Raw genomic sequence first — 24,389 nt, 5'->3', positions numbered from 1 at the left:
GCGAGATAAGCTCAAGGATAAGCGGCAAATGCGGTGGCCTTCGAAAAAGCACGATTCAATGGCTTTTCTCCAGAGAGACCACGTGAAAGATGAATCGATGTGGGTGGACGGCTCGCGATGCCCTCGAAATGCCTCAAGAGACAAAATAAACGAGTCGCGCGCTGTTAACCCATTTCCATACAAAGTGGGAAAAATTCACGTCTCGCTGAATTAATATTTGGCCAAGAGACTTCAACTCAAGCGCTCGATTAGGCGTGGTTTTGTCGTCTTCAGCACTTCCTTTAAGGGACGCTCCGCGCAAGAGGATTGCTGATCATCAGTCCAGCTGAACAGCAGTGCTGGAAGCCGTTAGGCTTCGAAATTGACCCTTTTCCCGGCGCACACCGTGTGGGAAATTCAAATATTTACTCAAATGCAATTGAATATGATTTCCGGATGCATGAATTGACTCAAGCACGCTCTCTGCGATGTAATTTAATAGCTCCCCAAAGTATTATCCACGCGATAATGTGGCTCTTTGCCTAATGAATTGTTCAATTATGGGAAATTTGATTTCAGTTCCCGCTCTGTCACTATGACGTGAAATTTATTGTCACTTTGCATAATTCCGCCGTCTCTCAATCGTGAAGATTCACCGTTAATGTTGTCACGAGGCGCTTCTTTGACGATTCTCTTATGCAACTGCGTCGTCTTATCAACTGCGATATGCATTTTTCTTCTGGGCCACCTGCTCAGGCGATAAATACCCATTGATACAGAAGCTCCGCACTTCGATATGCGCCTAATTTACGAGCCGCCATTGGACGCGGCTTCACACCTTCTTGAGGCGATTTGGGTGGGCTCATAGCAAAAGATTTCCCGCATTTTCTCTCAACCATCATTGCAACACGCTGCCCGCGAAACGGCCATAAAAAGTGTCAGCATTTCAATTTAGAAGACATCCGCGCTCAAGATCCATTCCGGGGCACTTAAGGGAAAGTGTTTATGGGTGTTGTGTGTGTGTGAAATTGTCTCTCACTCTCGCATTCCCCAAGAGATAAGACGATGCCCAGAGATGAATTTTTATGCGCTCTCACACAAACTCTAAGGCGGGAAGATTTGTTTACTCCGCGCGGGCAAAACCTTTGGGCACAGCGGCGCATTTGCAGGGACGCCGGGAGAATCATTTTTATTATTAAACAAAATGCCACGATGAGTGATTTAGAAGATTGTACAGCAGACGACACATTCTATTTATTTTCCTATTCTCTCTCAGCCTCATCAGCCCACTCGCATTGCCTCATCGCACTGAAGATTCCAGTCAAAGCCCCATTTATTGGGATTTTCACACGTGAAGAAGAGGCATTAAACCTAAATTACTGTCTTCCGATCATGGGTGGAATCGCTGCCTTAAGACTTCTCTCCGTAGCTCTTAGACTTAGATGGCTTTATTTCGCCCAAATCGGATCAGTAATGAGCCTTGAACCCAAGTTTCCCGCTATGCTTTCAATTGAGATCAACCTCAAATTGAATCTCTCGTCATAATTTAGACAAAAAGGATGCTTTTGAATTTTGTTTCCACCCAGAAATCAAAGAGTGGTTTTGAAGTTCCATTCGACCACCAACTTTCACAATTAAATACATTTACGATCTCAATAATGTCGCAATAAATGCTGCACGAGAAGAGCTCAAGAGATGCTCCTTTATTGAAACATCACGGTCGAGAGCTGACTCGTAAATCTCTTGAGAAGGCCCGATGACTCGTGAGTTTCGGCACAAGTTATTAACCCCTTGGCGGCAACACAAGTCCATCTGAGAAATAATTTTATTTTAATATCATGCGTCCAGAAATTCCATCATCATCTCATCAAGGCTCCATTATTTTATTACGCCCATCGGGCTCTTCTTTTGGGTCTCTCCTTGGGCGGGTGTGAATCGAAAGGATTGAAATTCGATGTGCCAGAGAAACTCGAGATGCAGATGGAATGCCGAGAATCCCAGCTGCAGGAGAGAGAAAATTACAGTCTGGAAATAGAGTTGATCGTAAATCTCTCGCTGAGGCCCCTTTTGCTCAGGGATTCAGTGTGAAAAAGTGCATCAAGATTGATCACCTCTGACGAGAAACACCTCAGAGACCTTCGTGTCCCCTCAAAACATTCACAAACAATCGATTACAGCCGATTGAGACGCCTTCCCTCGCCCCAAAGAGATCTCAAGGAGGGCGTGAAGCCTCTCCAGATGATTGTTATAGACTGCAGAAGGATTTACACACACCCAGTAATTGCTTTTCACCGATATTTGACACTTGAGGTCCACCTCAAGTCTTCACGCCAGCCAAAAACAACTGTAAAGTGCTCGAATTCACCCGGAGAGACATAAATCCAGCTCAGCATTCGAGAGCAAACTCCAGATACTGCATTTCCCAGTGAATTGCCATGTGTGCTCTCTCCCGTGCAGGACGAAATCTCTTCGCAGGGGAATGTCGTATAGACGCCGTGGCGACGTCTCCGTCGTTCTCCCGCGCCTCTGGGTCGCGGGAAATGGGCCAAATCGCTCCAACGAGCGCCTTTGTTGGCCACTTTCTGTGTCAATGAATTCAGGAAGATGCTGCCAAGCGTCTGACCAACACGAGGTCGTAAAGAATGGATTGAGTGAGGCTTTTGATTTATCTATTGATGCATTTGAAACTTTGGGTCTTTAGGAATGTTTCTTGGATGGACAGCGCGATGAATTGTGGAATTGAAAAGGTCGTAAAGTATGAGGAAAATGTTGAATTGATACGAGAGAATGATGAGGTATTTAATAGACATCGATTAAAGTGTTTATCATTTAAAGTGACTCTAACGCCTCTTGTGGTTGTCTAACATCTTTTAGCGTAATAAAAACAATTAAAGAGAATTAAATTACCTTTCCTTTGCACTTGAGATGAGCAAAATCAGTTCACAAATAACAGACTTGCAAGTCTTTAATTAAATGACTACAAATAGTCGAAATTATACATAAGAAATTACACTGTGAGAGAAATTGCGAATAATCATATACGCATTATCTGTTCATTTGGTGATATTATAAATTAATTGCACTATCATTTGAATTCTCATTATTACTCAAAGTCTGCTCGGAAACTCAAGGCTTATATTAATTGTCCGAACACAAGGCTTCTTTTAAAGCACTTCCACATCTTATTTTGAGCCTCATTTTTGGCTTGAAGATCATCTCAGTGAATATTGTCTCAATTGAGCGGCCGTGACGGTGAAGAGAGGCCAACAAAGAGGCCCAGAAAGACGGAGGAAAAGATGCAATTGAGATCGACAAACCACCCAAAAGTGGATCCTGATTTATCTCAACGAGAATTCCTCATTCCATTTCGTCAATTCAAAGGCGGCTTTCGCCGTTCAAAAGACATTGAAAAGAAGTGCTTCCTCGCGCCCCCTCTAATAATTCTCAATACAATTTTTTCTTCAGAACCACGCGTTTAATCTCTTCCCTTCGACTTTTTTTTTAATTGATCTTTTGTTGGTTTGTTTAGTCTATAATTATAATGGTTGGCATTCATGATCTCTTGGGCCTCCTTCTCGTGACGACGAGGGGGAGAAGAGCATCAGCCAAATCTATATATTTCATCTTTCAATCCTTGGCTTGTTCTTCTCTCATTTCCCTTCGCCACCATCTTCTTCTCAAACCTCGGCAGTGCAACTTGTTCATCTCCTCTCTTCTCCCTCGCGAAGTCACTGAATCATCTCTCGAGATGCGCCATGTACAAAAAATATTTCAATAAGACGCGCGCGCTTTATTTACTTCCCAGAAAAGATGGGACTTGGAGGAGATCGCGCGAATATTTATGATCGCTTCGGCAAAAAGTGGTCAAGATTTCCGCGATTTTGGCAAGTGTTTCGGGGTTGTTTTTTCTTACTCTGCAGAGTGTGTGACACAGTTTCTAAACACCCAATCATAACAATATAATGACCTGAAAGTATTTTTAACTGTCCGTTAAAAACTTAATAACTCCGGCTAATGAGTGATCTTGATGTGTGATCTTTAAGCAAACTGTTTGCCTTTTTGCCGATGAGATGATTACATTGGTTTACGTTCTGAAATTTGCCCGAAAGCCATGATTGATCGCGATCTTCTCGCCATGCTTCGACGTCTGATAAAATCGCGATGGGATAAAAATAGAGTGAAAAGTACTGAGGATTTTTCACGCTTAGGCAAAAAGTCCGTGACAGTGTCACTCTTTTGGGGGCGATCGCGTGTCACAGATCGCGACTGTCACTTGGGACTCTTCCTTGATGGCAGAGAGAATGCATTTCAGCAGTCATGTGGAGTTATGAGTGTCTGTGGCATGAAGTGAATGAACTGATCGTATGAAGATCGCAGGAAGATCGCCGAAGACGGCAACGCACGTTACCGCAAATTGTTCATTCTTCGCTCGAGGATCGCGATATTGCATGAAAGATATAAATATTGGCGCTCAGACCGGTTTACTATTGAAGAGAGAGAGAACTTGCGCGAGACACTTTATTTATCGCCGATTTGCAACTTCACGCAAAATTCCCGCGAGAGTATGAAGAATTTCCTCATCAACTTCTTCAGATTCGCGCACCAGTTGTGCTCTGTCTCACCTCTCGCCCCACGATTAATTGTAAATTGAAAGTCCCACAATCAGCCATTTCGATCGAGTCCATCCAGGCCCAAAACTCTTCGAACAATGTTAAATTACATCCGGTGCAATAAAAATTAATTTCTCAATGCAATACGACAAATGACGCTGGCAAATGGGGACCTTTTGACTGCCATGGGCACGCCGCGGGGAAAATTATGCAATTGTGGGTGTTTCTTTGTTGCCGTCGCGAAAGGGGTTAATGACTCGGCGCCAAAGTGGACAGGAAAGTCGGGAAAATTGATACTGGAAGATGAATTTGTGTGCGAAAAATGCTAAAGAATTGAAGAACAAAGCAACGTTACTCAAAAATGTCCGCATATGAAATGTTTCAAAAGTGTGCAGAAGATTGTAAATTTGTAATCTAGTATTAACATCATATATTTATTATAACATTTTGGGTTGTTGAAATGAGAAAATTATGTTTCTGTGACCTTTGGAAATGTGAAAACATTTGTTCTTTATTGATTTTGACTATCCTTCGTACGATGTATTTTCCGCTTTTCATTGCACTTTCTTCTACGATGAAACGTTGTTTCTTCAGTCTCTTTTTGTGTGTTTTGTAGTTGACATCGAAATCCATCTTAAATAAACCTTCTTTATACGGTTTATTCTCCGTAATTCTGTGCATTTATCTAAAAAATCAATCGTCCCTTTCCTGTCTCACCGAATAAAAGTCATCGACGGGGAAGCGACGCAACATTAATCATCTTGAAAGTGGACACAAGGCAAGGGTTGAGCCTGAAAATCCTCCGTGGGACACTTTCAGACGCACTCAATTCGTGAGATTCTGGGCGAGACCTTAATCCTACTGGGACTCGTTTCTTCACACACTTGAGATCGACAAAAGGCGGAATTTACTGGGTCAATGACACTCTGTCAGTGATCAAAATTAAACTCCCGAAAGCCCTGAAACGCAGACGCGGGAAAATGATGACTTTGTGAAAAGTGCAGCAAAATTGTGTGTCCCTTCGCGATGTCTTGGTGATAATTTTGGCATCATAAACACATCACGAGAAGGAGAAACTCATGTTCAGCATGTGCAGTTTGCTTCTGCAGCCTCTGCAGTGGTCTTGTCTTGATTTCTATGCGCTGTTCTTTTTGTCAATCTTGCGGAGTTCGAGGTTAAATCAGGAAATTTGAGAGTGTTTCAGGGTTTCCAGGTAAAAATCTACAGCAAAATGCAGCGAGAAAAAAATCGTGAAAAGAAATCCTGAATTCTCAGAAAAACTCAGCTCTTCGCTTCATGCTGAAGCCAAAAGAGAGGACTTAAAATGGAGCAAAAACAGCGACTTATAATTTAAAGCCACGACCCGAGAATTGCAAAATTGTCTCAAATGTTGTTTCTCATTCTATTCAAATTCACTTCGATAACCTTCTCAATATCGCGAGGTTAATTGGAACAAAATATTTATCATTTTTGTGGCGGGAAAAGAGTCGCGCGCGCACTGAAAGGGCACACACAGTTCGTGACGAAAGAGTTAAGCCTACCTGGCGCTATTAATCCGACAAAGAGGCTGCAGAGGAGGGCGTACTTCCAGAATTCCATCGTCGAGACACCCACGGAAAATGCACACAGAAATCACTGGGAGGAAAAGTGGGGTTTTCACTGGAGCACACGCACTCTAAACCTGGTTTTTTTTTGGCTAAATGAACACACACTTTCGGTGGCAATCTCTTCACAGAAACATTGCGCGTACAATTTCACGCGCTCAGGAAAATTCCGCTGGATTTTCACTCGCGAGTGTGACAGAGAAAAACCCCTTGCTAGAGCAGGAGAACACCAGAACAGAACACGCCGGTAAAGCCGATGTTCACACAACGAAAGTCTTTCTTCAACTGTCGGCTTAGCTAAACTCCAACTTGTGCGCTTGGCTCTCTCTCTCTCTGTGGCTCTCGCGAAAGAGAGGGAAAATGAGAGAATCCGCGGCGTGTGAGTCACTCTCGGAGAGCGCGAAAGATGAATGAAAAACGCACAGCTTGCAACAAAAACTCACAATGTTGGCCACCAAATCGGCAGATGATTCAAGAATTGACTCAAAAGTCACACCTTCGATTCTTTATTTTGGGCCAATTAATCACCGTTGGACCGGAAGTGCATTTGGTGCGAAAATCAATTAAATTTCCTGCACAGCTCTTCCCAGAAATGGTGAGTGATTGTTCTGGTTTTGGGGAGTGAAAATGGTTCCATTCAATTTGGAGCACTTTTTCTGTGTTCACTTTTTGTGGTGCTGAAGAGAATCGAAAAATATTGATGGAAGTGCGTGATTGTGTGAAAGAGGCGGTGAAATTGGAGGTAATTTAGATGGGAAATCCTTTAATAAAATTATGATTTTATTTATCACACATTCTTTAATCTCACGATCAGCATTCAATAAAGAGTCATTTGGTCGCTAAAATGAAAAATAAACAAATCGTTAGTGGAAGTTAACCCATTATAGCTATAAGAACTGGCGTAAAAGTCTTTAGAGTGCTTGATGGGTTAATGCGTCCACTCTCGAAGTGATAAATTAAACAACTTTGATCAATATTCAAATACATCGCTGACGATCATCAAAGCGCTGGCGGAGCACAAATAAACACTTGCAGTTCTTGTGTTGCACAACTCCTGAAAAATGGAGAAATTCCGCGATCGCGAGACGAAGTGGGATCATTTCGCAACGCATTCGCGCCTCGTGGGAGGTCAAGCGGATTGTCCAGCGCGCGTCTCGCGGTCTGCGATTGCGATCAATTAAGTCGATTTCACTGAATTCTGCGGAATGTCTCGATGGCAAAACGCCGTGCTTCCGCGCTGCCGCTGGAATTCTCCACTCTTCCGGCGATAAAGTGTGATTGATCACATGATTCAGCGTCTTAATCATGGATTCAATGCAAGAGAGTTCGTCGTCATTCTTGAGGTGATTTCAGACGCACAATTTATGTCAATGTAATTGAAGACACTGGTTTTTGTTTGCAGCAAAAAGGCGACTTTCTTCCCATTAAAATCCCATAAAGAATGGCTCACATTTGTGGCTCAACGTGCGAGATAGAAAATTGTGAAACTTTGGCATCATCTTTCAATGGTTTCTTTTCAATGAGAATTAAACAGTGCGCACAGACTTGCAGTGGATGGCAATAAAACACATTTTCTCCAATCTATTTTTGAGGAGCATCGGCGCACATTTTCAGATGATAAATTGGGCAATTGGAGCAAAACTCAATCATCCTCTTGTGCCACACATGTTCAGCACTTTTTCCTCTGGGCGCACAATAATTCTCCAAATCAAAGTCCATCGCGCGCTAATGGCAAAGTGATGAGAAGCTGAAAAAGTCGCGCTTAATTGACTTTTTTCAAGCGCCATTACGAACGTGCGATCACGGCTGGAATGCTCGATGGCGCGCATTCCAGCAATTTGCATTGGCCAAGTGACGGATTGTGCCTAAAATATATGGAGTGCAAATTGAGCCACTCCCGCGCGTCGGCAATAAAAATTCCTGCATTCGATCAGCATTCACTTTATTCCTATCACATAGTCACTAAGGCCTCTGTCTATGGTCCCTCTGGTCACAGAAAGGATCGCTGGCGCAAGACGCAGTCACAGCACATGGCCACGGAGCGCTCCTCCCACACCCACAGGTCCACGGGCGCCTCTTGCAGCAGGGCGCACTCGCCCCGCCGACGCCGCAGGAGGCGCACGGCAAACGAGCGCGGCCGGCAGTCGTAGTGGCCGTAGTAGCACTGCGCTTGCACGCACTCCACGGAGCGCAGGTAGCGCGGGAAGTAGTCCGGCCCGAGGTCCTGCCAGCGCACTTTCGCGTCGCACGACCAGGTTTGCGGATCCACAGATCTCCTGGCTCTGACCACGGGCCGCGGCGACACGCGGCTGTTGTTCTGGCTCGGCTTTGGCACGAAGTTAGTGGCATTCGCTGACCATGCAGGCTCTCTGTTGATCTGCAAGGACACAGAAATGCTGATCATGCTTAGAATATTAGCCCCGAATTGTGCTTAAACGGCTTAAACGATCATTATCGCGAGAAATCATCGGAAAAAACCCAAGTAAAAACCTTACGTGTGGCCCAAAACACCAAAGATTGTTTTAAACTATTTTAACACATCCTTAACACTGCTCAGTTTTAGTGGGAATTGATCCAATAATCTTAGCACTTTTCATTTTCTTTCATATAATCATTGTGGATCATGAGACTGAATATTTTATGCCTAAAAACCCGCTCAGAATACCCAGAAACCCAATGAAAATCACTTCTACTTTGTGTCATTATGGTCCAGAAATTGCCCAGTAATTGACGATCTTATAAGCTAGTTTTGAGGAATTTCTTCAAGATATTGAAGTTTTCCACTGAGATTCCCTTGGAGATTCCATAACTTCTCTTGACATCCAAGAAATGCTGAGAAAGATTTAGGATTTGTCCCACACTTTTGCACATTCACTGTTCTCTGGAATATTCCTTCTGGCCTACTCACTGATGATCACTCACCTCGTGCGTGAAGGATTCCGTGACGTAGAATGAGTCATAACTGTTGAGTGCGTCTCTCTTGAGGTCGTCGTCTGGATCCTCTTCGGCGACTTTGGGGCTCTCAAAGCGCATGTAGCGGTAGTTGAACGCCGGCCCCAGAGTGTCCATGAGCACAAAGGTGGGCACGTGGCCACAGGGCTTCTCCAGGGCCACGAAGCGCCCCTCCAGCGCGTCCAGGAGCAACAGCACCACCACACACTCTGACCGCATGCTCTCGAAAGACTGACCGCTCCCTTTCGAGAAGGCCTTGCCTTCTGCCTAATTCGGCATAAATCCTTTTACACTCCAATTGACTTTTGACCTGACACGCATCTTAGTGACCATAAAATGCCTGTCGAAGCCCAAATTGTGTCATAAAGTGCGATTTATTTCATCTAACTGTTCGCCATGATGTCACTTATTCTGAGGCCCAAAAAAAGCGCGCACGGAAGACAATGAATCTCATTGGGAATTCAGGACGTCGCGTGTGGAGAATTCTTCTGTGCGGCCACAATTCGGATGTGGATGACTCAATATTTTGGGGAAGAGAGCAAATCGGACTGTTTCCCAATAGAAGTGCGCTATTTACGGCCATTCTGTGGCTCCGCAGCGCGAAAGAATTCAACTCTGCGGTGCACATGTGGAGCCAAAGAGCGGAACTTGAGGCTGCGCAGGGCGCATCAAGAGGAAGACGGAATGTCAATGGTAGAGAAATCTCCTAGTCCCTCGGCCGCTCTTTGCTGCGCCCCTTGGAGACATTCTCATCTGCATTCCCGGCACGTCGATGCACATTTGGGGGGAATTGAAATCATTTGCCGCCCGAAACTGGGTCACAAAACACATCGTAAAGACCCAAGAATAGCATCTGCAGGACAGAGATTTTCCTGGAAATTTAATTCAGAGATGATTTCAAGCAAAATTTGTCCTCCAACACAACCTTCGTGTGATCTCTTCAGCCAATATTGACCATCAGTCTCTTGATCGTTACCAATTTACAAAGTTATTTGCGCAAGTCGCACATCTTTTATGTGCTTTTTGTTCCCGGTGAATTGCTGAGCAAACATCTGCTGAAGGTTCTCAAAAACTACTTTTACTAATACGCAAAACACACTCTTAAAGCGATCCCGTGATTCTCCTCTTCCTCATCTTGTCCAGCCACTTGTCCAGCTGCTCCTGCGGCGTCAGATTGGCCGGATAGTAGTGCTCCGGCGGTGGCCCCTCCTCCAGTCGCACGAAATAGTGACAGTGTTTGTACTCCACCACACCCATGCGCCTCCGCGCGTGCCTCCGGACGCCCTTGAAGTACCTGCCTTTGCCCACGAAGCTCTCGGCCACCCACAGATTACTCCTGAACTCCACATTGTGCTTCTCCACGGCCAGCTGCTGCGCCTCCAGAATAGCCGCTTTCACGTCCCTGGCGCCCTTCTTCAGCACAAAGCTCAGCTGCTTCACCGCCTCGTCCACGGACATGCCACGCACCAGGCACGCCACGTACCACATCTTTTCGGGGCTGTAGCGAATGTTCTTCTTGATGTGACACACGTACTGCAAGGGAAAAGTCGGTCAGGAGGGCACAGAAAGCCACAGGAAGCACTTACCGCCGGTCGAGTGACTCCTTCCTCAGGCGGAAATATGGTTTTGTTATGCCGCTCCCATTTCCGTGGGCCGAAATTGAATGAATTCGTCCCCAGAGCAGCTGACAAGTGCATGTGAGCTCTCTGGGGCGCTGGCACAACCGTTTTCAGCAAGTTTTTCACAATGTTCATGATCAAAACAAACGTGCAAATGCCTTTCGAGGTTATGTCACCTGCCCTCTATTCGACCGCAGCGCCACACACGGAGTTTTTCGCATGGCGCTAAAATTTCGGCAGTGCTCTTAGCACCTGACAAAAGTGTTTATTTCCCCATTATCCGAGTGCCTACCACTCCAAATCTGCACGATGTGAATGCGCTGCAATGCAGGGGTGAAGACACAATATCAAGTAGCATTGTGAGTGGCACGGTGAAACAATAAAATTAATTATTCGCTCTTATCAGAGTGGTGATAAGGAAATCGATAATTTTGGTGAAAATAGCTCGATAGCGACGTGTTAACTCACTGCGAGTCAGTCAATAGGCATGTATATTGCGAAAAACATCACCCAAGAAGGAGTTACCAGTGAGAAATCCCCGTGAAAATGTGCAAATGAGTCCTAACCTCAATAAGTGATTCCCTCCTTTTTCGGAGTGCGTGCGTGTGTGTGCAGGAAAAACAGCCCGGAAATCAGGATGAGCTCCGCAATGAGAGACATTGTCATATTTGTGATCTTCCTGGCCACTCTAGTGAGATTAATTGAGTGTCCGGACACAGTGAGACGAAGGCAGAGGGACACTGGTCAGAAAGTGATCCCGGAAGCGCCTCCAGAGTGGCCAGGAGGGCGTCACGGTGGGGTTTTGGCAAGTGCGAGCAACCAAGGCCAGCGTTATCGCACCAGCAGCCACAATTTAGATAGCAAAAGACCGACAAACTCTATCCCGGACAGATTAGTTGATGAATTATTGGCCACTGGTGACAATTCCGCACAAACAATTGATCATTTTGCGTTTCTGGCCAGTGGGGAGGGGGAGCCGGCAGTGCCGGGGGAGGATTCGGACGAAGAAGAGACGGAAAGCTCCCAGGAAGCGCCTCAGATTGAGGACTATCAGGAGTCAGGAGAGGAATATGGCGACGGGAGTGCGCGTCCTGATTGTATTCTGGGTCCTGCGGAGATTTACCTGTCCTGGTGGCTGAAGACAGACGGAAGCTTGAGAACGAGCGACTCTAGGAGACCAGGTAAGAAATTACTAACAGTTCCTGAGCAAAATCTCGATGTTGTGCATCTTCCAGAGAATTCTCTCTTCCTGGACTTGTCTGCCATGAGGCTCAGCGAGTCGAAGATCTACGAGAAGATCCGCAACAGACTTCAGGAGCGCCAGATAAACAGCATCCCCATCGTTTTCCTCTCCGTGGCGAAGAATGGACTGACGAGAATCCCTTTCGACTCCTTGCAACTGGTCAAAGGGAGTCTCGAGTACCTCTCGCTGACCGGAAACACCCTGAAGAGTCTCGAGACTGCGCTAAACTTGCGTGAGTTTGCCTTTATCATAGAGTTTAGTAATCCTAGTGGCGAAGATAACACTGAAAATGTGCGTAGTTGTGGTCAATTCCACCCATCCGACCGTCTTCCCGAGGCTGGAGAAACTCAAGGAACTGGACGTGCGCGGATGCGCCATCGAGACGATCGTCAGCGGCGCCTTCGAGGGACTGATGAAGCTGGAGAAGCTGTATCTCTCCCACAATCGCATCACTGAGCTCACGGCGGACACTTTCGCCCATCTGCCGGTTCTCATGCACCTGGACGTGTCCTTCAACACTCCCGAGCTCTGGCAGACGCCCGATCACATGACGGCGGCCCTAGAGAAGGCCATCGGCGGTGTGCGCCTGGCGCTGGACACCTTTGCTGGTTTGGAGCAGCTCAACTTCCTGGATTTCTCACACACGCGCGTGGAAGCGGCGAGCACGCACGCCTTCAGCCAGCTGCCCAGGCACGTGCAGCAGCTCAGCCTGTGTCACACGGGCGTGCAGATCATCGGCTACGGCATGTTCAACGGCATCAATCTACAGGTGCTGGACATCTCCGGCAATCCTGCGCTCACGCACAACATGCGCGCCAACACGTTCGAAGGTCTGGAGGACAAGCTGGAGATCCTCTCCTTCCAGGAGTCCAACGTCAAGCATCTGTCGTGGCTGCAGCACTTGCGCAAGCTACGCATGCTGATGCTGCGCGGCAACAACATCAACCAGCTCAGCAACACGACGTTCCTCAACACGCCGCAACTGGAGATCCTGGACTTGAGCAGCAATCACATCGGCAACTGGTATCAGAAGGTCTTCGAGCACAACCGACTGCTGCGAATACTTAATCTGCGGGAGAACAACATCAATATGATGACGTCGCAGATGCTGGACGACTTCGAGCGACTGGAGTTCCTGGGCATCGGCAAGAACGACTTCATCTGCAGCTGCATCCTCAGGGAGTTCATCGATATGGCGGCCAACAACAACCGCCCCATCAACTGCACGTTCTACGTGAATCCCATGCCAGACATCAACGACTTTCTCATCCAGGAGGTCATCCAGCATTACCATGACAACATCGACGAGAAGAGGACCAGGAGAGCAGTGAACGCCAGGAGTCAGGACAAGGGAAGCGGTGAGTGGGAAATGATCTGAGTTTTGTTGGCTTCGTCACTTAATAAGCGGACTCTCTTTCCAGCCATTCACGAGGCCACGCTGTCCATCTACGATCTGCCCTCGCGCATGTACTACCAGTACGTGAAGTCCATCAACAGTAGCTACGCGAACATGATCCTGGCCAAGAGGAAGTACGATCTGTTGTACATTTCCCAGGCGGAGTTCGAGCGCCTGGGCGCGGAGACGCAAGAAAACGGCTTCCGGGCGGTGGAGCTGAAGGATGACGAGAACTGCACGAGTCAGAAGCCGCCGTCCGTCTATCGCCGCTGTCCGCAACGCTTCCAGCCGCGCACCACCACGGAGATCATCTTTTCCTTCCAGTTGCTGGACTTCCAGGAGAACGACTATCGCTGTATCAACAGCAGCACGAATCGCGAGCACTTCTTCTCGGAGATCGAGAGCTGCTTGTCGGACAGATCCAACTGGCCGAGCCTAGTGGACAGCCTGCGGCAGGCCAATAATTCCCTGGTCACAATCCTGATCGTGGCCTTCGTGCTGCTGACGGTGTTTTGCTTCGGTTATTACAAATGGTGGTACATTCGCTACTTCCTCATCATCATCAAGAATGCCACGATCCTCAGCTTCCTAGACAAAGAGAAGGAGAAGGTGCGCCAAGGCGCGGCTGAGGACGCCTTCACCTATGACGTCTTTGTCAGCTTCTGCGACGAGAATCGCGCGTGGGTCCTCGAGGAGTTGCTGCCCAATATCGAGTCCAGGCGCGAGATCAGCGTCTGCATGCACGAGCGCGACTTCCAGGTGGGCGTGAGTATTCTCGAGAACATCATCTCCTGCATGGATCGCTCGCGCTGCCTCCTGCTCGTCATCAGCCAGAGCTTCCTGCTCAGTCAGTGGTGCCAATTCGAGATGCACCTCGCGCAGCACAGGTGAGAAGCCCCCAAAAGCCACGCTGAATCACGTAATCTGACTCTCCTGAATCTTCCCCAGACTCCTGGAGACGTGTCGAGAGCAACTGGTGCTCATCCTGCTGGAGGACGTGCCCAAGCGGAAGCGCCCCAAGACGCTACAGTTCCTCATGCGTACCAAAACCTACATTCGTTGGCCGGTGCCCAGCAAGCGACGCCGGAAACGCCCGGAGGCCGACGAGAGCGCGCCCGACAAATCGCTGCAGGAGGAGCGCAAGCTCTTCTGGAAGCGCCTGAGGCGCGCTCTCATCACGCACGAGTGGGAGGGCGACTCTTCCACCGTCTAGAGCCGCAGATAGAGAGTTGTCATGTGTACCTGGCTAGATAAGCGCTACTTTTAATTAAATAATCCGTTGAATTTTCATAAATGTGTGGACTCGAGGATGCACTGAGTTTTGACAAACGAAAGGAAATCACAAGAATCACGTGGAAAGAAGCCGACAGAAATTAATAGGATGCGCTCTCACTTCTCCTTGTTCAGCTGGTTTATGAACACCTCCAGCTTCTCCTGGATCTTTCGCACGCGCACTACAAGAATAATCCACCATTAGAGAACTTCCTCCCTTTGAGAATCCCCACATCAACATTTCTACTCACGGAGTTCCTCGGCCAGCGAGACGCGTTTCCCCGTCAACAGCTGCTGCTTCTTGTCCTCATCCTCGCTGTACTCATCCAGAACCGCCTTCATTTCCTTGTCCAGGCGCCGCGCCTCCCGATTGATCACCTGCTGCCTGAGAGCGTTCGTGGTCACTTTCATCACCTGCTGGATGCGCCAGAACAGGATGATGTCGTTCACGTTGAGCGCGCAGTCGCCGCGGTCGCGCGCCTGCGTCACGTATAGGTAGTAGGCCTTGCGGCCGTCGTAGGCGCGCAACAGCGCCTGCTGTAGGAAGTGGCGCCGGTAGACAGGATACCACGTCTCGCGGATGTACTCCGTGTCCACCTCCAGGCCGCCGCGCTGCAGGTTCTTCCGCACCGTCGTCAGCTCGTCATAGCTCAGCGTCGGCGGGTGTTTCTACAGATAACAGATCAGATAACAGCTCTCAAATCCAATTCCCCAGCAAGACTACACTTGCCGCCGCAATAATAGGGCCCACTCTTCAATTATACGCACATAAAAAGAACCCTTCGTGTTTTCGCATTGCCAAATGCATCATGATAAGATAAAAACGATCCAAGTTTATTAGAAAAGCAAGGAAATAAATATTTTTTTTTTACGATTTTACAACTCTTTACCTAGATTTCGCTTCCGAAATCAATCCTTTTCACTTTAAAATGATAAATTCTGTCGAAACATTTCCAGTTGTATCATAAATATTTTAGGAAAACCTATTTCTCTTCTCGTTCCTTTATAAAGTTCTCTCCGAGTTGTTACGATTTTGACATCTTTTCCATTAGATTTAGTTAGAATTTCGCAGCAGATCTTCAAACTGAAGCAGGATTGTCAGGTGTATAATAACGCCATTTAAAATCTGGAAACGCAATATAAAAGGCGATTTTTCCTTCAATCAGCTATCAAATAACTAACACAACTCACAGTTAGAAAGATTGAGTAATTCATAGGCTGATGACGAGCCGTTAGGGTTACAGGCACATGAAATCGCCTGAGAAGAATTTGAGTAGCACACTTAGATTCTACTGTTGCCAAATTCTTCACCAAAAGATTATTCTTCTCCAATGCTCTCTCGAAAATCTCTCCGCAATGACCAATGTTGAGAATCATTGCAACGCTCGGAAGGGCAATCAATACCAACAAAGTAAACCAACATATTTTCGCCATATTCCCATTCATAAACAAATTAAACATTAAGACGCCGTGAATGTAGAAAGTCAAAAATATTGCCTCCATATTTCTCGAAAGAAAGATCAAATTGCCAAAAGTGTAATTAATAAGCTTCACAATGTCCGAAACAAGAAACGAGAATTTTAAGATATTTTTGTCATTTGATCCTTCAAAGTAATGTGAATTTAATGAAATCTTATTGAATTGTGAAGAAAATAACCTAATAAAATTCGTAATATAGAGAGTTGGCAGTTTTATGAGGTACAAAAAGGAAAAATAAGTAAGCAGTTCACGACATCGATCAATATTCGGTGGCATCTTCAACAAATTAAAGAGAATAAAACTCCAAAAAGCAATAAGGAAAACGTAGTAAATTGTCAAGATATAAAATTGACAATTCACAGACAATTTCATGTTCTCATATTTTAACTTCTGCTTGGAATTTTCCATCATAAGCTTCTCAAAACGATTAATTAAGTACAACAATTCTGCGTGAGATTTTTTACTGACAAAAAGGAGTATTAAGATTATCAATAGCCAAGTGAAGAGGACAAATTTTTCACAAAAAAATAAATTCATGATAAAATCTGAAGGTTTGAAATCGAACAACTGCCTGAATTTCTCGTGAATCTCTATGTATTTGACCATACCATAAACACACGTCGCAATATAAAGGACTATCAGACATAATCTCAAGAAATACCAAAGTTTCTCTTTTCTACTACAACTTTTGAGGTATAGAAAAAATATTAATTGATGGATTCTAAACAATTTGCCAAGACTTCTTGAAAACTCCATATTTTTCCACTGACTGTGAATGATAGACTGAAGTTTGTAAGAAAATCTCCTGCGGTCTTATTACACCGCTTAATGAATTGTTGTGTAATAATTAGATGTTTTCCATCCTTTCAAATCATTTTCCAAGTAAGCAATCAACATACATTTGTCTAATCAACAAATATCGATCTTTTCTATTATCGATTTCTTCATTGACCTTATTTTCCTTGTCGTCACTGTATTTTCCAAAACTGTCGAACTTCAACCCACTAAAATTATGATTTGGCGATGGCAAAAAGAGTGGAAAACTCACCGAGTCACTGACGAGGATTTTGTCCAGCTCTCCCTTCACATTCCTCCGCTTCTGCTGCTCATCCGTGGCATATTTCCAGTGCGCCCAGCGCTGCCACGCCGACGGCCCAAACATTTCCGCCATCGTGTTCTCCGTGAGCTGCAGCTTCTCCTTCACGGATGCCTCGAAGAAGCGCACTGCTTGATCCCACTCGCCCTTGTCCGACACCACGCGATCCTCCAGTGTGTTCAGCTGGATCACGCGCAGCATGTCCGTCGCCTTGTCCTCCCACGTGTACCTGCGGATGGCCTCGTCCACCACGGCGGCCTTCAGGTTATCGAAGATGTCATCGTGATCCGGAGACTTCTTCGCCTGCTCTAGCAACTCCAAAAACTCCTTCTGCAGCGCCTCGTAGCCAGACTCCACGGCGCGCGCCGGCAGCGCCTGATCCGCCCACTGGCGCAGTTTGATGTCCACCATGGTGTTGAAGGAGTTGGGTGAGCCCGATTGTGCCGCCGGCAGATAGATGTTCTCGAACACATAGTTGGACAGCTTGTCCCAAAGCTGACTCTGGATCACCTCTTCCCACTTCTTCGACGAGATCTGCGACAGATTCACCACCTCGTCCAGCACCTCGCCCTTCGCCTTCTCGAACAACTCATCCCGGCCGGACTCTCGCAGGCGTGGGAAGTTGTTCTTCCACTCCGTCTCCAGATTGAAGCGCGTGACCTTAAATGCATCCGCCTGCTGCTCTATCGTCTCCCTCACCATGCGCCAAAACCGATCCGCCACGGCCAGACTCAGATTCCGCGTGCTCACCTGATGTGGCATCACAGTGCCGCTGCGATGGAAGAGCTTCGACGTCTTGAAGAAGCGCTCCTCGTAATCCCTAATCGTCTCTATCGAGTCATCCTTCCGTCCACGCCCAGTCACCACGGCAAAGTAGCCCAGGGCCTTCATGGGGAACAGCTTTCCGGCCAGAATGCGCCGGATTCTGTCCGGCTCTGCCAACTCCTCCGCCAAATCCACCTTTGTCAGCACAAAGATCGTCCTCTTCCCATGCGGATCACACTGCGTGACCAGATCCGTGACATTGCTGCGCTCAGCGTCCACTGAGCCATCCTGAATGCACAGAATGATGGCATTTGGGTTGCTCATGTAGTGTCTGGTCATCTGGTGGATGGAATCCTTCGTGTCGGCCGCCATGTCCACCGTCACTGTCGAGATGATGCCCGGCAAATCGATCAGCACCATTCGCTGCAGCCCAGGCCCCTTGACAGTCATCGAGATCGTCTCCGTACTCACAGTTCTGCCGCCGCGCACCGAATGGCGCATCCGCAGCTCCACTTCGCGCCTCAATTCCGCCAATTCCGACTCCTTCGTCAGATCATATTCCCGCTCGGAGTCATTGAACTTGGCCAAGTGATAGGGCCCCTCCGACAGTGTCACCTTCACCGGCGCCCTGGTCATCATCTCACCACTGCCGCGCGGGAAGATCCTCGCCTGCGCAATGGACTCCAGCACAGACGTCTTGCCGCTGCTCTGATCGCCCACCACCACCACTCTGGGCAGGTGATCGGCCATGGTGTAGTTGGTGTCATAGCCAGAGAGCTCATCCAGCACTTCTGAGTACATGTCAATCAGGCTCTTCTTGATCTTCTTTCCGCCCAGCTTCCTGTTCGTCTTCAAGATCAAGTACTGCTGCCGCAGATTCTTATTATCCCGCTCCAGCTTCTCCAGCTCCTTCTGGTACTTCAGCTGTACCGCCATCATCTCCGCCTGCAACTCCTCGATCTGCTGCTGCATCGACTGGTGCTTCCGATGCGCCTCTTCGGCTGCCGACACTCCCTTCGCCTCCACCAAGTGCATCGCCTTCAGCTCATCCTTGGTCACTGTGTCGCGCGCGCGCAAGAGAGAGAGAAATCACGTGAGAAGAGAGCAAACATTAGCCACCTCAGGGCTTCAAGAATGATGATTACCTCCATACATATCGGAAATAAGGTCAGAGAGTGTCTGGAATGGACCTAGAACAAGAGAGAACGTCCAATCATCATTCTTGCAGCGCTCAGAGATGCAGCGCGACGCCTCCTCACCTTCAATCGCCGGATTCTCCGTCGTCTCCGCCGCCTCAATGGCATTATCCAGCCGGTTGTCGAACCAGGCTCGCCACTCGGCCAGCTTCTCCTCGCTGATCTTCTTCAGGCGCGGATCGATCTCAATAGAATCCCTCACAGCCTCGCCCACGGACATCAGGCTCTTGGAGAACTTGTGCCACTGCTCACTGTCCGGCAGCACGTCGTCTAGCCACTTCATGTCCGGCAAGCCGTCGCGCCACTCCTCGTACTTCTGCACATTGACGGGAGAAAGTCTCTGTTAGACACGCTCCACTGACTCTCGCGCATTCCCAACCTTGTTCAGGGTCATTCCACCACCGATGGCCCCGCCCAGGACGAGATAGCGTAGCTTCAGCGCCCCTCGGAGCACCCGAGCGACGATCATGGCGTACGTTCGCCGCGGAGTCACCAGAAGAGGCGTCAACGGCAGGCGCTGCTGCAGCAGGAGCTTCCGGTGCGGATGTCGCGTCCCATGGCCTCCGTTGAGGGTGGAGAAGTTCACCCGGGAGAGATTCAGCACCAGAGGCCTCACGGCTCTCGAGCTTTTCACACTGAACCTGCAATAATCCCGAGTGTTATGTAAAGATTCACACTAGGAAGTTTCTCAATTCTCCCTTCCACAAAACTATAGAAAATTCAATCTGAACCACTCCAGAGAATTAGATTTCTCAATTTATAGTGAAAAATGCAGAAGAATCAGGAAAATCTGTGTGAAAACAAGATTTTTCCCACCAGATAGAGGTTAGATTGAATGCGTGAATAAAAACAGGAATTTACCCAAATCTTCCCCGGAGAATTTGTGCCATTTTGCCACTAATCGCTGAATAAACCTTCAAAGAGCCTCACGAGTGCCTAGAAAGTCCCTTTACAGCATTATTTCACACTTTTCTGGGGGATTTTCCAATTTCTCCACTCCACTGAGAAAACACTTTGACAACCCATCGATTCGGCGACTGCGCACAGATTCGAAAATGCCGCCAAATGTACATCGCAGAGATTTCCGCTTTTTCCTCTTGAATAAGGTGTGGTATATAAAGAGATTTTTCACCAAAAATGTAACACCTGTAGTAATAAGTGTGATGAATGTAGAAAAGTGATGAAATCAATGAAAAAATGCAAAAAATCACAATTTTTGTGTTATCCTAAGTAATATCGAAAGAGTATTTTCTATTTTCCCTACCCTTCTCAATGTGTTTACACCACAGGAGCATATATTCATCCAAATTGATTGCCATCGGTCATTTTTTCAGCTTTTCCGGCTTCTAAAATTCTCTTTTTCTCAAATTTCTATTCATTATCCAAACCACTTCGACATTCTTATCCAAAACCACCCATCCCTCTTGCGGCAAATCGCCGCAATCAGCCGGATGTGGATATTTTTTCACGGGAGCCATCTTGGTTTTTTTTACATAAGACCTTCTGGTTTCGACAACCATTTTAGTCACACGTGAGTAGCTAGTTTCTACCTGAAAATCGCCTTTTACGCCGGTGCTAATCGTTCTGCAAACAGTCCGTGTCACCAATACGCCGCCCCGCGTACCATTGCATCACGTTTAGGTACTGTAGAGCGCGTGTGGTGTGTTCCCGGCCGGGAAAAGTGGCGTGCAAGAGACGGGCCGGCCAGGTGGACCGCGGGGGCCCACCCGGATCGATGGCCAGGCGCTTTGTGGTGCATTCAGTTGCCCGCGGGGCGCTTTCTGTGCTTAAACACCCTCCCTGAGGCGTCCGGATGGGGAAAAGTGGGGCATTTGAGGGGATCTTGACAAGAAAGTTTCACGTCACGCGTGTTTGTTGGCACCAAAAGCCGCGTGTTCGTAAAATTTGCCAGCAATACTCGCAGTTGGAGGGGCTTTTGGTGGGCCTCCTGAACCTCTAGGGCTTCCGTTTGCGCTCTGCGGAGGTGTTCTTGCGGAAATATCCGCCCATTTTTCGCGATTTCGCACCCGGTCAGCGGCTTTAACGGGAATCTTGACACGTAGGCGAAACATCTGTCGCTCAATATTCGCCCTTATCGCGATCTGATCACTTCCGGCAAACGATTAGCACCACGCACACACCCCATAGTGCCACTCAAGCCCCTCTGGGCGCCCCATCAGGGCGTCCGGTGTACTGAGATTGGCACACACGATGTTGCAAAATATCCAAGATGGACGTTAACGAGCGGATTTGTCTGTTCGCAGCTCCTCGCCTTGTCGAGTGCCCCAACTCATCTTCGTGACACGCGTTAACATCTGCTGGCCAGGATGACCGACATGGATGATACACACTTCGAGACCGGAGACTCCGGTGCCTCGGCCACTTATCCGATGCAGTGCTCGGCACTCCGCAAGAACGGATTCGTGATGCTCAAGTCGCGCCCGTGCAAGATCGTCGAGATGTCCACATCGAAGACGGGCAAACACGGACACGCCAAAGTCCACTTGGTCGGCATTGACATTTTCTCAGGAAAAAAGTGAGTCCAATTCGCGCCTTATCGCGATTGATTGGCTTATCGAAGGGGGAACTTTTTGCCACCCAAATTGCAAATGATTTGCGTGGAAGTGACACGAAAGTTGTGCAAATTGCTGAAGCTTTCTCAAAATTCTACTTAAGTTTGAGTCACAATGCCTTAAAAGCTTCCATTGATCAGCACTTTGAAGGCTTGACAATGGATTTGCTTGTTTGCTGTCTTTTCCACTGTAACTGGTAATGAAATAATTGCATATTTCATAGCCAACTAGAAAAGTTTTGTCTCTTCTTATTCCTATTGTGATGACAAATGCAGAAAATGAGCTTAAATGAGGCTTAAATTTTGAACAAATGACAGGAATTACGCATGGATTTACATAATATTCTTTGAAAATATTGAATTCTGGAGTTAATATAGTTATTATTTCAAGCGAAATTCATCCCTTCATTGTTTTATTCGCTTTGCTTTGAGTTGAATGTATGATTTTGATTGCAAAATATGTGAATTTGTAGAAATTGCGGATATTTTATGAATAAGACAAAACTGTCCGATAAAATGCATGTCTTTATGTCTGCTTTATCCTTGTATAATAAAGGACATGAGCCAAAGAATTAAATTTTCATGGACATATCTTAAGATTCTGCTCATTTTTTCCGCCAAAAACTAGAAAGAAAAGCATTCAATTCTTAACATCTTTACTCCAAAACGTTCAGTACATTTCCAGTCATTTTCTCTGGCACAAACAGTAGTAAAAAATGTAGATATCTTAAAGCGGAATTTACAAATTTTCACACTTTTTCCCTAGGAAACAATTTGAAAAAAAGGTTGTTTTAGTCTGAAAATGAAATTCACATGGGAAATGTCTGTTAGTGTGTCAAGTTGTTGTCTGCTGACTTGTCGCTTGTGTCTTGAGAAGATCAGTGGGAATGTCTTAGGACGCGCTTGGAGAAGTTTTCAGAGAGCGAATAACTGACGCTATTTCGCATCTTCTTCCACAGATACGAGGACATTTGTCCCTCCACTCACAATATGGATGTGCCACATGTTAAGCGCGAGGATTATCAATTGACTGATATCAGTGATGACGGGTATTTGACGCTGTTGCGCGAAAACGGAGACTTGCGCGAGGATCTCAAGCTTCCGGACAGCGAACTTGGTGCTCAGTTGCGTTCTGAATTCGACAGTGGCAAGGAGCTTTTGGTGAGTTTATGAGAGTCTGGTTGGCTGGTGTTTCTTTTTTGTGTCGTGATTTGTAATTGCCTGAATCGTTTGCAGTGCACCGTGTTGCATTCGTGCGGCGAGGAGTGCGTGATTGCCATCAAAACAAACACTGCCCTCGAGAAATAAAAGCGCAAGCGGTGAGAAAGGCGTGGTGTGTGAAGTCAAAGGCAGAGGAGAAGAAAATCAACACGCAGAAAAAGAGTTAAACAAAAAGCAGACACACAGAGACAGGAAAAAGGGAGGAAATCATATTCCAAAACACTTTGAGAAAAAGATTGTAAACGAAGTCACATGCATTTTCTTTCCTTCTTGCAAGATAAAAAAAAACCTTAACAAAGACGCTTTTCTTCAGCGCAATTTCAAGTAATGAAAGCTTGATTTTTTCCCCTCAAGTGAGACAGTTAAAGAAAAAAAAGGCATTTTCCCCTTTGCAATGGCATGAAGATTCTCAGAAAAAATGAAAATTGAATATCGATTAACACAGAAGAGAACAAACACATACTTTTTAAAATGATTACTGAGAAATGAAGAGAGTGAAAAGAGAAGCATTTTTATGAGAGAGAGAAAGAGAGAGAGAGAGAGTAAAAATGATAAATATTTTTCGTATGTGGAAAAAATCAAATTGAAGAAAAGTGCGGAAAGAGTGACAAGATATCGACAAAAAAAATATATAAGGAAAATGATGGAAAAAATCCACGAAATGTAGAAGGAATTTATTGAAGAAAATTAATAACAATTTTAAATCACATTTAAGTTTATCTCCTGTTTTTTATATAAATAAATAAATAAATAATGATTAATATGATGATACAAATGAAAACTTATTAAAGAAGAGATGAATGAGAGAACATAGTAACTGTAAAATGTAGCAAAACTGATAAAAAAGCGAATCAAGAAGCAATCCAAATAAAAAGGTAACAAACGATAAAATTATATAAAAATAGTATTTAAAAACAAAAGTGAAAATTCTAATGACAAAGAAAGCATTTCTTGAGAATGTGTGGAGAAAAGGCATGATTTTTGTTCCCCTTTAAAAGCAAAACAAACAATTCACTGTTTCTTTGAGCCCCAAGACAAAGTCCAACGCGAAGTGAGGCGCATTTCAATAAAAAAAACATTGGAATTATACCAAGAAACAAAAACAAAACACTTTTTTTTACTGAAGTGCGGGCGGGAAAGTTGTGAAAATCGTGGTTTTTTTGGGGCGTTGAAAAGTGAGGGTAAGCGAAGAGAGAGAGAGAGATTTTGGGGCTTTTTCCACCCTTTGAAGCACGTTTTTTTGCAAATTATTAAAATATTATGAAAAAAACAAGTAATGAGAAGCGAGTGAAAGGCTCTGGAAGAGGGAATAGATAGGAATTATAATTTTTTTATTAATTAGACTAATAAAAAGGAGATGTGGAATATCTTTTTTTGTCAATCTG

The 24,389-nt window shown here is 46.2% G+C and overlaps 6 protein-coding genes across 11 annotated transcripts in view; 2 read left to right on the top strand and 4 right to left on the bottom strand.

Moving 5' to 3' along the window:
* Window positions 1–6,477, bottom strand: part of LOC132255807 (hemicentin-2-like) — a 37,339-nt gene extending 30,862 nt beyond the window's left edge. For both annotated transcript variants that reach the window (XM_059751968.1, XM_059751969.1), the window contains exon 1: window positions 6,131–6,477. In XM_059751968.1, the coding sequence (XP_059607951.1) occupies window positions 6,131–6,188 (58 nt within the window). In that variant the 5' untranslated portion in view covers window positions 6,189–6,477. The remainder of the gene's footprint in view (window positions 1–6,130) is intronic.
* A 332-nt stretch (window positions 6,478–6,809) lies between these two features.
* On the top strand, window positions 6,810–14,616 carry LOC132255798 (toll-like receptor 2). Of its 2 annotated transcripts, none has more exons than XM_059751957.1 (5): window positions 6,810–6,935; window positions 12,000–12,239; window positions 12,307–13,365; window positions 13,429–14,290; window positions 14,352–14,616. In XM_059751957.1, the coding sequence occupies exons 2-5, from the start codon at window positions 12,029–12,031 to the stop codon at window positions 14,614–14,616; spliced, it is 2,397 nt and encodes a 798-aa protein (XP_059607940.1). In that variant the 5' UTR covers window positions 6,810–6,935; window positions 12,000–12,028. The 2 variants fall into 2 exon arrangements, with proteins under 2 accessions (XP_059607940.1, XP_059607939.1); XM_059751956.1 differs by lacking the exon at window positions 6,810–6,935 and adding an exon at window positions 11,069–11,945.
* On the bottom strand, window positions 8,132–9,723 carry LOC132255813 (protein trunk). The gene is made up of 2 exons (XM_059751975.1): window positions 9,116–9,723; window positions 8,132–8,570 (listed from the first exon to the last, which is right to left on the bottom strand). Exons 1-2 carry the CDS (start codon window positions 9,362–9,364, stop codon window positions 8,184–8,186), a joined length of 636 nt encoding a protein of 211 aa, XP_059607958.1. The 5' UTR covers window positions 9,365–9,723; the 3' UTR covers window positions 8,132–8,183.
* Window positions 10,002–10,946, bottom strand: LOC132255814 (large ribosomal subunit protein uL22m). The gene is made up of 2 exons (XM_059751976.1): window positions 10,732–10,946; window positions 10,002–10,678 (listed from the first exon to the last, which is right to left on the bottom strand). The coding sequence occupies exons 1-2, from the start codon at window positions 10,897–10,899 to the stop codon at window positions 10,247–10,249; spliced, it is 600 nt and encodes a 199-aa protein (XP_059607959.1). The 5' UTR covers window positions 10,900–10,946; the 3' UTR covers window positions 10,002–10,246.
* A 26-nt stretch (window positions 14,617–14,642) lies between the features above and the next one.
* Window positions 14,643–20,246, bottom strand: LOC132255801 (dynamin-like 120 kDa protein, mitochondrial). 3 transcript variants are annotated; one of them, XM_059751958.1, is made up of 7 exons: window positions 20,073–20,246; window positions 19,591–19,852; window positions 19,275–19,527; window positions 19,161–19,205; window positions 17,203–19,073; window positions 14,927–15,344; window positions 14,643–14,857 (listed from the first exon to the last, which is right to left on the bottom strand). In XM_059751958.1, exons 1-7 carry the CDS (start codon window positions 20,099–20,101, stop codon window positions 14,793–14,795), a joined length of 2,943 nt encoding a protein of 980 aa, XP_059607941.1. In that variant the 5' UTR covers window positions 20,102–20,246; the 3' UTR covers window positions 14,643–14,792. The 3 variants fall into 3 exon arrangements, with proteins under 3 accessions (XP_059607941.1, XP_059607942.1, XP_059607943.1); XM_059751959.1 differs by lacking the exon at window positions 19,161–19,205; XM_059751960.1 differs by lacking the exons at window positions 14,643–14,857; window positions 14,927–15,344 and adding an exon at window positions 15,352–15,801.
* A 388-nt stretch (window positions 20,247–20,634) lies between these two features.
* LOC132255815 (eukaryotic translation initiation factor 5A) lies at window positions 20,635–23,636 on the top strand. 2 transcript variants are annotated; one of them, XM_059751977.1, is made up of 4 exons: window positions 20,635–20,742; window positions 21,476–21,747; window positions 22,743–22,944; window positions 23,020–23,636. In XM_059751977.1, the coding sequence occupies exons 2-4, from the start codon at window positions 21,539–21,541 to the stop codon at window positions 23,089–23,091; spliced, it is 483 nt and encodes a 160-aa protein (XP_059607960.1). In that variant the 5' UTR covers window positions 20,635–20,742; window positions 21,476–21,538; the 3' UTR covers window positions 23,092–23,636. The 2 variants fall into 2 exon arrangements, with proteins under 2 accessions (XP_059607960.1, XP_059607961.1); XM_059751978.1 differs by lacking the exon at window positions 20,635–20,742 and adding an exon at window positions 20,766–20,852.
* The last annotated feature ends 753 nt before the right edge of the window (window positions 23,637–24,389 follow it).

Source organism: Phlebotomus argentipes, unplaced genomic scaffold, assembly GCF_947086385.1.
Source record: "Phlebotomus argentipes unplaced genomic scaffold, Phlebotomus argentipes genome assembly contig_5, whole genome shotgun sequence".
NCBI lineage: Eukaryota > Metazoa > Arthropoda > Insecta > Diptera > Psychodidae > Phlebotomus > Phlebotomus argentipes.
This window is presented reverse-complemented; position numbering and strand designations above follow the sequence as displayed.